General features: G+C 44.6%; 1 protein-coding gene across 9 annotated transcripts in view; it reads left to right on the top strand.

The window, feature by feature from the left end:
• Positions 1-13,982, top strand: part of Ryr2 (ryanodine receptor 2) — a 557,252-nt gene that overhangs the window by 165,783 nt on the left and 377,487 nt on the right. For all 9 annotated transcript variants that reach the window (XM_029547437.1, XM_029547436.1, XM_029547432.1 and 6 more), the window contains exon 2: positions 540-659. In XM_029547437.1, the coding sequence (XP_029403297.1) occupies positions 540-659 (120 nt within the window). The remainder of the gene's footprint in view (positions 1-539; positions 660-13,982) is intronic.

The raw sequence follows: 13,982 nt of genomic DNA, 5'->3' as shown, positions 1-13,982 counted from the left end.
TCTTATACTGTTGAGGACCCCGTGCCTAGGGAATGGTGTTTCCCTTGATGGGCTGACTCTTCCTGAATCAGTTAACAATGCAGACATTCTCGTAGACCAGCTAACCTGATGTAGATAACTCATCATAAATAATTTTTTTCTCCCAAGTGATTCAAGTTTGTGTCTAGGTGACAGTCAAAAGTAACTAGCATAGCTCGTACTTAAACATTTTATTTTAGATATTTTATGGGTATGGCTGTTTGGCCTACAAGAAGGTATGTAAACCATGAGTGTGCCTGGTGCTCATGGTGGTCAGGAGATGATATCCAATCCCCTAGATCCTCTGGAACTGGAATAACAGATGGTTGTGAGTCACCATGTGGGTATTGGGAACGGAACTTGGTTCCTCTGCAAGAGCAGCAAGTGCTTTTAACTGCTAAGCCATCTCTTCAGCCCCCCTACTGCTGAGATATTTAATAGGTGATAAAGTCCTATGTTCTTAGATCTCACTTAGCCCAGCCATGTGGAATCTCACCTTTCTTCCTGTTTCCTTTCTGCAGGATGATGAGGTGGTTCTGCAGTGCACAGCGACCATCCACAAAGAGCAGCAGAAGCTGTGCTTGGCAGCAGAAGGATTTGGCAACAGACTTTGTTTTTTGGAGTCTACTTCCAATTCCAAGGTGGGTTAAAAGCTCGCAAGGCTGATGGAGTATTCTAGTTCCACTCATGGTAGTGAGCTTGTGTATGAGCACTCTGTCATTTTCTATGGAACAAGCAATATATAAACTAAACGGGGTAGATGAAATGCGTATACTTCTTGATTGAAAACTTTGAGTCTCTCTGCGTTGCAGAGTCCTGGGATGCACTTGCACACGGGTGTGGAAAGGCTTTGACCCGTGATGGCTGTTCTGTAGTGGAGCAGTACATGTGTGCATAAATGATGCGATTTTGCAATGGAGAAAGGCCTAGAAGGAAAGCAGAATGATTAGGAAGACAGGAATCAGGGCAGGTCTTGCTCTTCTACAGTGCTTTAGGGAGTTAGTGGTGGTTGACCAGACCAGAATCAAGTGACTAAGTTCTCGAAAGTTGCACCAAGAAGAACCAAATCATGCAATGTCTCTTGGGCAGGAATGTGTAGGCAGAATGCTGCACTAGCACAAAGTGACCTGCTGTAGTAGAGGAAGTTCTAAGGATGACCTAGACCCTGGGATGGTGAGGAGTTCAGGTTTCTTTGTAATGCCATGGAGGCTTTGGGAGTGGGGCCCTGGAGCGGGGCAGTGATTCCATTTGTTTGAAGGACTCTGAAGACTCTCAAGGCTCCTATAGGGATTTGAGACTATGGACAGTGAGTGTAAAAGCTCCAGGATGAGCGAGAAGGAGCTTGCGTTTTCTGGTTGGCAGCTGAGTCTTCCTCTCACTGGGAGCAATGAGGAGCATGATTGGATTTGGACTATGCTCCATGAATACCCTTGAGGAAAGAGGGAGGAAAGAGAGATTTCTGGGAGTCACAAGATGAATGAGAAAATAGCCTACAAAGCTCTTGTGTAGTACTTTTGGTTTATAGAGTTCTTGGTATACATAATCTCATTTAAATTCCATCATAAGAGAATGTATGTATTGTGATCATATTCATTATACAAATAAAGAACTGGAACTACATATCAAGTCCTAGACTTGAAATACTCAACATTAGTAACACTGCTGGCAAGAGCTATACTCACTTGTACGAAACCTTAGGGCTTCAAATATCTGGTTAATCCTTTATGACACATCGTCTTCTTATTCTGTAAAACAACAGTGACTATATATGTGAAATGCTTATTATAGTCATTTATGTCAAGTGAAATTCCTAACATTATAATAACCAATGTTGGATGTATTATACACCTGCCTAAATTTTTTTTTTGAGATAAGGACTCATGTCGTTAAGTACATGTTAGGAACAGGTTACTCTTCCTCAGATATTTTAAGTAAAGGTCTCATGTAGCTCGGGCTGGCCTTGAACTTGCCAGGTGGACCAAGGATGCCCATGAACTCACAATGCTTCTGTTTCCATCTCCTGGTGCTGATATTTCATGGGTGCACCAACACACCTGGTTTCTGCAGGGCTGGATTTGAACTTAGGGCTTTATGGAAGCGAGGCAAACATTTAGCTGAGTGAGCTTCACCCCAAGTCCTCCCTTTTATTTATTTTAATTTGACAAATTTCATTAGAACATTCTTTTTGTAAAATTTACTGTGATAGGTCTGGTTATGAAAACTATTCTTCAAGAACTATCATTTTCAAACTTGCCATTTTCTCACATTTTTGTGGTGGCTAGAACAAGCTTCTATGGTTAACTGGCTTTTTGAAAATATTTGTGTGTGTGTGTGTGTGTGTGTGTGTGTGTTTGCTACATTCATGCATACGTATCATGTGTGTGTATCATGTATATGCCTGGTACCCTTGAAGGTCATAAGGCAGCATCAAATCGCCTGGGATGTAGTTACAGGCAGTGGTGAGCCACAATATGGATGCTGGGCACCAAACTCAGGTCCACTGGAAGAGCATCTCTTAACCTCTGAGCCATCTGTCCAGCCTAATAACTGGGTATTTGACTCTCTTCATTACATCAAACATTGTATTAGATGATGTTTTGATTCTTTGCTAAGGTAGTTGGTTCTGATACCAAAAATTCATATGCTGGGTTAGGGAGATGGCTTACTTGGTAAAAATGCACGCACATTCAAGGGCCTGAGTATCATCTCCAGAATCCACATTTAAAAAAAAATTGGCATGTGGTCCACACTTACAGTCTAGGCATTGGGAAGTCAGAGACAGGTAGATCCCTGGGGCTCGCTGACCACGGCCTTGTCTGGCGCTGACCACGGCCTTGTCTGGTTGCAGAGTTGCAGACTAGTGAGAGACCCTGTCTCAAAACTTAAAAAAAAATTGTGGACAGCACCTAAGGAACGACATCCAAGGTCTCTCGTTTGCTCCCCTCACATAGTGATATACACTCAAATTGATATACCTAGTTCAATAACGGCATACCAAATGACAGTCAGGCATTTTCATAGAGCTAGCTGAACTGTTTAATTCTTAGCAGGGGAACTTGACTCTGCATTTGTGAAGGATAACTGCATGAACTGAAGATCTAATCCGTTTGCTTTTGTGGTGTCTTGCATTCTTTCCTAGAAGCCAGAATGAAAAGCTGCATTGCATTGTTTAGAGTGTAGAATTAAAGATAAAGCTGATGTTGGACAGAGCACCGAGCTGTTCTTCTTATTTCGTTACAAAGTGAGCCCCTCAGGTGGCTGGATGGTCCACCAGGCCAGTCTGACTTGTGTCCTCACCTTACTTCATTTTTAAAAATTTAATTTCTTTTCAATTTTTCTTAACTCACTTTATGTCCCGATCACAGCCTCCCCTCCCTCCTCTCTTCCCAGCCCCACCCTTACAAATCCCCTTCCCATTGCCTTCTCTCTTTCACCTCAGAGAAGAAACACCTCCCCTGCTTGGGTACCACCCCACTCTGGGGCCTCTAGTCGAAGCAGGTCTAGGCACATCCTCTCCCACTGAGGCACAACCAGGGAGTCCAGTTAGGGAAGGGTGTCCATTATCAAGGAGCAGAGACTGAGACAGCCCCCATTTCACTTGTTAGGGAACCACATGAAGACCAAGCTGTGCTTTTGCTACAAATGTGTAGGGGGTGTTGGTCCAGCTCCTGTATGCTCGCTGGTTGGGGGCCCAGGCTCTGTGTGCCCCCATGGTCTCAGGGTAGTTGACTCTGTAGATCTTCTTGTGGTGCCCTTGACCCCTCTGACTTGCTTCACTTCTATTCCCTGCTCTTCCGTGAGATTCCCTGGGCTCTGCCTGATGTTTGGCTGTGAGTCTCTCTGCGTCTGCCTACACCCACTGCTGGATGAAGCTTCTCAAGAGACAGATATGCTAGGTACCTGTTTGCAAGCAGAGCAGAGTACCCTTAATAGCGTCTGGGGTTGGTTCTCTCCCATGGGATGGGTCTCGAGTTGGGGCAGTTATTGGTTGGGCTGTTCCCTCAGTCTCGGCTCTGTCTTTAATCCTACACATCTGATAGGCAAGACAAATTTCGGCTTGAAGGTTTTGTGGGTAGATTGATGTCCCCCTCTGGCCTCTGGAAATCCTGCCTGGCTACAGAAAGTAGCCCTATCAGTCTCTATAAGCTAGAGTGACCTTCATAGACTCCCCATATCCCTTTTCATCCCAGGCCTCTAGCGAGTCACCCGCCCCCGATTTCCATTCTCACTTCCAGGCCTTTCTCACATACCAGATCATCATCTCTGTTCCCCCCCCCCCACTTCCTTTCCTACCCAGTTCCCTCTCTCTATCCATCCCAGATGCCTAGTTATACATATGTTCCCAGGCTCATGTAGAGTTGGGGCTCTGGACTTTGGTTTTTAGGACTTTAGTAACTTTGAGGCAGACACCTAGTGCTGCTAAAAATAAGGGGAAGGGGTTGTCTATCAAAGCCCCGTGAAGCAGCCTTTTTTTCAGGGTTACCTTTCCCAAATCGCCACTGTAGCCCTCACTCTAATGGATTTTTTGGTCTGGGTTTCCAGGATGTGCATTTGTTTGGTACCCTGGGAACCTTTATAGGGCATTGTTTTCCAGAGTCTGTGCTCATGTTCTCCTTGCCTCTATATAGGAAGCCTTGGGCTATTGTTGTCCTTTAGTGACAAGCACAGTACCCTGAAGTAGAAAAAATTAACAAATTATGACAACGGGACAGAACTGCAGGGCTCAGTTCATGATTCTCATATGTAAATACATCTGGAGCTCTGGATTTCACCAGCATGTAGCTGGATTTCCCTTTAACTAGTAGAAAAATGGGATGCAGCCTCCCCTTCTCCAATTGGTGTCCCCTGCATTTATCATGAACTAAGGAGCATAGAATGATTGTCGGCAATAACCAGTCAGACTCTATAAATTATATATGAATGCCTGGAAGCAGTCCCAGAAATAGCTCAAGCCATAGCATCTTTCCATCAAAGGTAGGGCTCCCTTATTGGGGAGTTTAGGCATTATGTTCCTAAGATGTTTATTCAGGCTCATCTTCTCCTGGAAGGGATAGATTTGAAGTATCAATGTAGATTTTCCTGCAGAAAAATACAAATGTCTATGGATTTACATCTGATGTCACGATTGCTTATTCCTCATTCAACACGACAGGTATTTGCTTTGTATTCCTTATACAAATGACATCTCATCTCTGCCTCTATAGAGTTGGGAAGTTGGACTTCGATTTTGGGGCACTAGCATCTTCAAGGCAGAAGTCATTTGTTAAAATTTCAGACGGTCAGAGGCTGTAGTAGGGTTGCTAGCACCTACGTGAAGCACCAGTCATGTCTGCAAACACAGCCTCCCCAGGATAAAAGGCCTTTAGACCTGATAATTAAGAAATGCACCAGGAAATAAATACCTGGTTGAAGGAGAAGCAAAGTTAAAGGAATACGAAATTTTGTTTCTTGAACACAACGATAAAGCATGGTGTTTCAGAAGACATGAGGTGTAGCAAAGAAGGGTAGAGGACATTTACAGCATTAAATTTACAAGTTCTTAAAAATGGGGAGAAACCCAACTAAGTAGGCAAGTAAGAAAAGAATACAAAATAAGCATAGGAGAGTAGCAAGATGGAGGGGTGGTGAGGTTAACGGATGGATTCGTTAGTTCAAAAACTAGTTCTGCGAAAACCAATCAGTAGACAAACCAGTGATGAATTTAATCAATAAGGATATGATCTCAAATAGTCTAATGTTAAGTTACACATGGGTTGAAGGGCTTAATAACCCAAATAGAGGACATTAAGTCATAAGAAAACATTTACCTACTTTAATGCAAATGAATTTTAAAATATTCACAAAATGAATAATTTGTTTTTTTGGGGGGCGGGGGTTGCAGCAAACTTTTTTTTCTCAATTTTTATTATTATTATTATTTTCTTTATTTACATTTCAAATGCTATCCCGAAAGTTCCCTTTTCCCCCCCCCCCGCCCCTGCTCCCCTACCCACCCACTCCCACTACTTGGCCCAGGCCTTCCCTTGTGATGGGTCATATAAAGTTTGCAAGACCAAGGGGGCCTCTCTTCCCAGTGATGGCCGATTAGGCCCTCTTCTGCTACATATGCAACTAGAGACACAAGCTCAGGGGTTACTGGTTAGTTCATATTGTTGTTCCACCTACAGGGTTGCAGCCCCTTCAGCTCCTTGGGTACTTTCTCTAGCTCCTCCATTGGAGACCCTGTGTTCCATCCAATAGTTGACTGTGAGCATCCACTTCGGTGTTTGCCAGGCACTGGCATAGCCTCACAAGAGGCCACAATATCAGGGTCCCTTCAGCAGAATCTTGCTGGCATGAGCATTAGTATCTAGGTTTGGTGGCTGATGATGGGATGGATTCCCGGATGGGGTAGTCTCTGGATAGTCCATCCTTTCATCTTATGCAGCAAACTTTTATTGATGGTATTCAAGAGAGTAGGGAGGGCTCCCAAGGCCCCTCCTGTTATTATGGGGATCTGGGNTGGAAATTGTGAGGAAGATGCTCAGTGTTGGGGACTGAGTTGGGACAGGGACTCCTCAGCAACCGAGGGCCTCTCTCTTGCTCTCAGTATCCTTGCTGGGGTGGGTGGTTCAGGGTTTCTTATTCCTTGGAGGCCGTGTAGGCCATGAGGTCCACCACCCTGTTGCTGTAGCTGCATTCATTGTCATACAAGGGAATGAGCTTTACAAAGTTGTCATTGAGAGCAATGCCAGCCCCAGCATCAAAGGTGGAAAAGTGGGAGTTGCTGTTGAAGTCGCAGGAGACAACCTGGTCCTCAGTGTAGCCCAGGATGCCCTTCAGTGGTCCCTCAGATGCCTGCTTCACCATCTTTTTGATGTCATCATACTTGGCAGGTTTCTCCAAGAGGCACAGATACATTGTGGGTAGGAACACAGAAGGCCAAGCCAATGAGCTTCCCGTTCAGCTCTGGGATGTCCTTATCCACAGCCTTGACAACACCAGTGGATGCAGGGATAATGTTCTGGGCAGCCCTGTGGCCATCATGCCATGGCTTTCCAGAGGGGCCATTCACAGTCTTTTGAGTGGCAGTGATGGCATGGACCGTGGTCATGAACCCTTCCACAATGTCAAAGTTGTCATGGATGACCTTGGCCAGGGTGCCTAAGCAGTTGGTTGTGTAGGATGCATTGCTGACAATCTTGAGTGAGTTGTCATATTTCTCGTGGTTCACACCCATCACAAACATGGGGACATCAGCAGAAGGGGCAGAGATGATGACCTTTTTTGGCACCACTATTCAAGTGTATTCAGGCCTTCTCCATGGTGTTAAAGATGCCAGTAGACTCCACGGCATACTCAGCCCCAGCATCACCCCATTTGATGTGAGCGGAATCTCGCTCCTGAAAGATGGTGATGGGCTTTCCATTGATGACAAGCTTCCCCTTCTCAGCCTTGACTGTGCCGTTGAATTTGCCATGGGTGGAGTCATACTGGAACATGGAACATGTAGTTGAGGTCAATGAAGGGGTTGGTGATGGCAGCAATCTCCACTTTGCCGGATGCAGAGGAGAAGGTAGCCCTGGTAATCAATATGGCCACATCCATTCCCACCGACCTTCACCATCTTGTTTATGGGACGGGACTGGCACTGCACAAGATGCAGCTGTCTCTAGAACAGGTAGGATCAGAGAGCCAAAGTGAATAATTTGTAGCCCAGACTTACTACTGATCTTCCTGCCTCAGCCTCTCCCTGAGTCTGGGACTACGGATACTCACGATCGTGCTTAGAGCCCTATTTTATTATTTTAAAATATATAAATAGAATAGTCCTGTGTGGTGGTTCATACTAGAAACCCTAATACTTGGGATGCTGGGTTAGGTTGTGGCAAGTTCCCAGTCAGCCTGAGCTATATAGAGAGTTCAAGGAATGCCTGGGCCACAGAGTAAGACCCTATCTCAAAGATACAGGCAAAGGTATGCTCCTGTGTCCTGCTTCTTTGTGTGGGTTCTAGGGCTTGGCCTGAGGTCCTGAGTTTGCAAGACAATCACTTGGCAGCCTGAGAAATCTCCACAGGCCTCACGGTCCTGTCAAAAAGGAGACATCCACATGTAGAGTGTAGACTTTATTATAGAGCATGGCCTGCCCTAGTTGGCTTTGGAGATGACCTGGTCATTGTAATAGAAAACCCATGTCTGACTGGAGTGGCTTACTGATGTGCTCTGTGAGGAAATGTGACAGTTCTGATGCTCCATTCTTCCTCCCACTTACCAGGCCTTTATGATCTGCAAGATAATTCATTAAGCAATGACCAGTTCACTGGATGTGCCTTTCGTGGATTTGCATTGCTCCATGCTGTTGACTTGAATTAAGTGAAGAGATTACTCATGGCTGATGTTTAATAGCTGAGACCAGGCGAATTTAACCATGAGAAAACTAAAACCAAATACTCCTTTGTGCTTTTACATGGGAAGACCAGAATAGCAGTAGTCAACTCAAATGGTCCCACCCCCAGGCCCTCTGTGAGGGCTTTTTATGGTGTTTGTAATTTCACTGGAGACTCATCTGGTTGGTTCTCCAGTTCCTGACAGGGGGCAGTGTCTAGTTCTATGCCATGGTGAGAATTTATCTTCTCATATGGTGCTGTGAGCTGTTGTTTTCACCTTGGTTAAGGATCAAAGCCCATGGCAGCAAGCATTTCAGACTTAATGAAGTAGGGCGGGTCAGGTGACCTGTGGGTTAAAGTGCTGCCAATTAAGCCTGACCAGCAAGCTGAGTTCTTTCCCTGGGACCCTGATGGTGGAAGGAATGAAATGACTCCTGAAAGCAGTCATGCCTCTGGCATGCACATATTAAATAAATGTAATAAAAATTTTAAAAATTGTAAGGAGGCCAAGTGGTGTTGGTGCATGCCTTTAATTCCAGTACTTTGGAGGCAGAGGCAGACAGATCTCTATGGGTTCAAAAAATCATAATGATGTATTTAATTTTTTACCAAAGCAATCCAAGTTTTAAAAGATGTTATTAAGAAAGAGGACAATTTCTGAGTGCACGAGTTTGGCTGTATAGGAATTTAAAATGGTAAGAAAGATCACAACACTAGGAAATCATTTCACCTCCAACACAGTAGATCTGATGGAAACCAAGGACTCTGTGGGAACACAGTTTGGGAAACACTGTTATATACAAATGTAACCATCTAATTCACAGTTTAAAGAGCAATCTTAAGACTTTCACTGTAATGAAGTCTTGCTTTTATTTAATGGTCTTATTGAGACAAGGCACCTACCAGACATTTGGTTTTGAGATACAGAAAGTGTGTGGGCCTTATAGATTCCTTGCAGCTTCAGACTCTATGTTGCCTAGACTTGCCCTTGTTCACAGCATGCATAAACAGCACTGTTAATTTTGATCAGTATTTCAAGATTTTCAGTGAGCTCTTCCCCAGGGCTGGAGAGATGGCTCAGTGATAAAGAGCATTTGTGGCTCTTACAGAGGACTCAGGATTGATTCCCAGCACCCACATGGTGGCTCACAACCATCTGTAACTCCAGTTCCATGAGATGTGACTTCTTCTGGCCTCTGAAGGCACTGCACACACATGGTACACATACATAGAATGCAGGCAGAACACCCATACACATACATTTAAAGAGAAAGGAAGCTCCCCATTCCTTGTAGTTTCCCTGGCATTGCTTTAATTACAAGTATTTCTTCCCCATAATGGGGCATGAAAAAGCAGAATTTTATCTCTGGTGACTTCTCATTTCAGGATATTATTCACCCCATCAATAATGCATGTGGCCATCAATGATGCATGGCAGTTGTGCTATTCCAGACGAACTGCTCTTCTTATTCAAGTGGGAAAATTTGAATAATAAAAATGTCAGTATGAGATAAATGCTAGGTGAGGTAAGAAAGGTTTGCGAAGCGTCTTAGATTTCAGAAGGTTCCCTCACAGCATTTAATTGAAATAATAAAACATGCTAGAGGGGAAACAAATACTAGTATTACTGTCACTCGGTTTCTGCATTTCGGTTGTTAGGGGGTTCTGTTTGTGCAGAAGGGACACAAGAGAAAGGCCAGCATGTTGGAGAAGAAAGTGAATTTCCCAATAATCACTTTTGCTTACCACTATCTGAGTGTTGAGTCATATGCTACTTGTCCCCAGTATTTTAAGAGGAATGAAAAGTAGGCAGTGTGCTTTGAAGAAAGAAAATGTCTCCATGAGGGCTGGGGAGATGACACCGTTAAATAAAGTGCTTGGCTTGCAAGTTTGATTCCCAGAACCCATTAGGGGGAAAAACTGGCCGTGGTGGCAAATGCTTGCAAAATCTAGTGCTGGGTAGGCAGAGGCAGGCCATGCTCTGTATGAAGCCTGCTGTCTGGCTCAACTAGCCTACTTGGGAAACTCTAGGCCAGTAAGAGAGAATCTGTCTCATAAAATGAGGTGACCAGCTTCTAAGGGATGACAGCCCAAGATTGTCTTCTGGGGACACACACACAAAAGAAAATTTAGAATAATTGATTAGATGGCATGCCCGTGGCCATCTAACTTGGTTTGGTGGTGGGGTGTATGTGTGTGGCAGACTGTTACTTTGGGATAGAATGGAACAGTGTGTTTCTATAAGTTATAGGTGAATAATTCCTGTGTCAATGATGCTGCTACCCAGTTAGGAAAGGATGGCTACAAAGAACATAACTGTAGAATAAGATGACACAATTGAAATTCTCCATCTAGGAAGCATTTTATGGAACCCTTAGATATTAAATGTGATGTCAGCATAGCCGTATGGGCTGAAGATTCATTCTGAGGAAAATTTTAAAGGTTTTAAAGAATCCTTGTCATGGTTAAGAAAGGGCTGCTTGGTTTCCTAGTAAGCTTCTTGCAAGATTTAGAAAATGAAATAAAATGAAAACCTTAGAAGAAACAATTTTACCTATCATCTAGTGAAGCATGGGACAGATGGGACTGCCTGGAACAAATCCTTCCTGGAGCCCTCCTCATGCCTGGCGAGTCCCTCTAAGTACAAGGACAAGAATGGCAGATGCCATAACTCCCCTGGTCTGTCTGTGACACACCTAGGTACCATGCTTGGCCACCAGCTCAGTGTCTGCCTGGTGGTGTGGGCTGTGGTTAGCAGGAAGATGAGGATGGCATGTTAGGTACTAGTGGCCATGGTTCTGACCAATAGGTGCTAAAGACCTCTAGGGACAGCCTTCTAAAAGCTTGGGTGGGACTGGGTATTTGATGATAGTGTGTCCCAACACCAGAGAAAAGACAGTTGTAGAGGAAAGAGAACATTCTAGTCCCAACTTCTTTTCCATTTTTCATGTGTGTATGTGTATGAGTGTGTGTTTGTGTCTGTGTGTGTATGTGGTATGTCGTGCATGTGTATGAATGCATGCTTTCTAAAATTTATTAATCATTTTGGTTTTTTACATTTCAAATGTTATACCCCTTCCCTGTCTCTCCTCCATGAGCTCCTCATTCCTTCCCCCTCCCCTTTGCTTCTGGGAGGTTTCTCCCCCACCCATCCACCTCCTCCTCACCCCTCTAGAATCCCCCTTCTCTGGGGCATCAAGCCTCCACAGGACCAAGTGCCTCCCCTCCCACTGATGCCAAATAAGGCCATCCTCTGCCACATTTGCAGCTGGAGCCATGGGTCCCACCATGTGTAATCTTTGGTTGGTAGTATAGTTCCTGGGTTCTCTGGGGGGTCTGATTAGTTGATATTGTTGTCTTCTTATAGAATTGCAATCCCCTGCAGCTCCTTCAGCCCTTCCCCTAACTCCTCCATTGGGATCGCCAGGCTCAGTCTAATGGTTGGCTGCAAGTATCTGCATCTGACTTAGGTGCTGGAAGAGCGGACAGCCATACCAGGTTCCTGTTTGCAAGTATATCTTGCTATCAGCAATAGTGTCCAGGTTTGGTGTCTGCGGATGGAATGGATCACACAGGTAGTCTCTGGATGACCTTTTCTTCAGCCTCTGCTCCATTTTTGTCCCTGCATTTCCTTTAGACAGGGACAATTCTGGGTTAAAAATTTTGAGATGGGTGGATGCCCACATCCTTCTATTGGGGGCCATGTCTCTTCAGGTTCTATCTCTCTGTTGTTGAGTATTTTGGCTAATGTCATCCCCATTGAGTCCTGGGAGCCTCATGCATCCCTGATGTCTGAGACTTTCTAGTAGTTCCCTCAAGGGCCTCTCTCCACTGCTACTTATTTCTATTCATTCTCGTGGCCCTCTGGACTTTTTCTCCTGTCTCTGCCCCTCCCCCATTTTTTTCCTTCTCCTCCCCTCTCCCACCCAGATCTTCCCCTCCCTCTGCCTCCCATAATTATTTTGTTCCCCCTTCTAAGTGGGTTTGAAGCATTCACACTTTGGCCTTCCTTCTTGCTAAGCTTCATATGGTCTGTGAGTTGTATTGTGGGTATTCAGAGTTTTGGGGCTAAAATCCACTTATTAATGAGCACATACCATGTATGTCCTTTGGGGTCTGGGTTGCCTCACTCAGGGTGATATTTTCTAGTTCCATCCATTTGCCTGAAAACTTTGTGAAATTGTGGTTTTTAATAGCTGAGTAGTATTCCATTGTGTAAATGTACCACATTTTCCATATTCATTCTTCCATTGAGGGACATCTGGATTGTTTCCAGATTCTGGCTTTTGTAAATAAGGCTGCTATGAACATATTGGAGTACATGTCCTTGTTATATGTTGGAGTATCTTTTTGGTATATGCCCAGTAGTGGTATAGCTGGGTCTTCAGATAGGACTATTTCCAATTTTCTGAGGAACTGCTAGATTGATTTCCAAAGTGGTTGTACCAGCAATGGAGGAATGTTCCTCTTTCTCCACATCCTAGCCAACATCTGCTGTCGCCTGAGTTTTGATCTTAGCCATTCTGATTGGTGCAAGGTAGAATCTCAGGGTTGTTTTGATTTGCATTTCCCTGATGACTATGTTGCACATTTCTTTAGGTGCTTCTCAGCCATTTGAGATTCCTCAGTTGATAATTCTTTGTTTAGTTCTATACCCTATTTTTTTTAATTGGGTTATTTGGTTTTCTGGAGTCTAACTTGAGTTCTTTGTATTTTGGGTATTGGCCCTCTATCAGATGTAGGGTTGGTAAAGTCATGTCTTTTGACATGACTAGCATAAGTAGCATGCCCTGGGTATTCCCTATCTTTGCCTTCCAAGACTGCAATTTCAGTCAGGCTATCAAACCCACCCAGGGTTTACATGGGATCTGAACTCGGGACCTCAGTGCTGGGAAGCTCTAAACCACTGACTTTGTTTTCTCCCTATCCCGAAGTTGTCAGTCTTTGACCCTTGAACCTGAATTTGCAGAACAGCCATGTTATGCTCTGGGCTTTCATGCTTCTCCTTTTCTAGATCTGAGAGTGTGACTTAGCTGTGGTAGACACATGGCAGCCAGTGGAGCTGGCTTGGCAGCATTTTCTGGGAAGAGCCAGAGAGTAAATATTTTAGGTATCTTGGGTCATGTTTTCTTTTCAACTCTGACATTTAGCCCCAGAGCAGCTGTAGACAGTATGCAAATAGATCAGCCTGGCTGTGAGCCTAAAAATTGTATTGATGGGCACAGAAATGTGTATTTCAGACATTTTGTGCATAGGCGCCTGTGCCTTGTACATGTGTGAGTGTACATGAGGTATGTATGATGTGTGTGTACACGCAGGTGGGGGTTAGAGGTCAAGGTCAGTTGTCTTCTCCTGTGGCTCTCCATTTTCTTTTTGTGTGTAGGACCTCACTGAACCAGGAGCTCACTGGCTCACTGGGCTGACTGTTCAGTGAGCTGGAAGGTTCCTCTAGTGGCTGCTTCCCCAGTGCTAGGATTATAGGTGTGTGCTGCTGTCCCTAGCTCTTCTGGGAATGTGGACTGGCGCTCTCATGCTTGCATGGCAAACACTGAGGTATCTCCCCAGACACATGCTCCCCCTACACACACACACACACAC

Source organism: Mus pahari, chromosome 16 (genome assembly GCF_900095145.1).
Source record: "Mus pahari chromosome 16, PAHARI_EIJ_v1.1, whole genome shotgun sequence".
Taxonomy (NCBI): Eukaryota; Metazoa; Chordata; class Mammalia; order Rodentia; family Muridae; genus Mus; species Mus pahari.
This window is presented reverse-complemented; position numbering and strand designations above follow the sequence as displayed.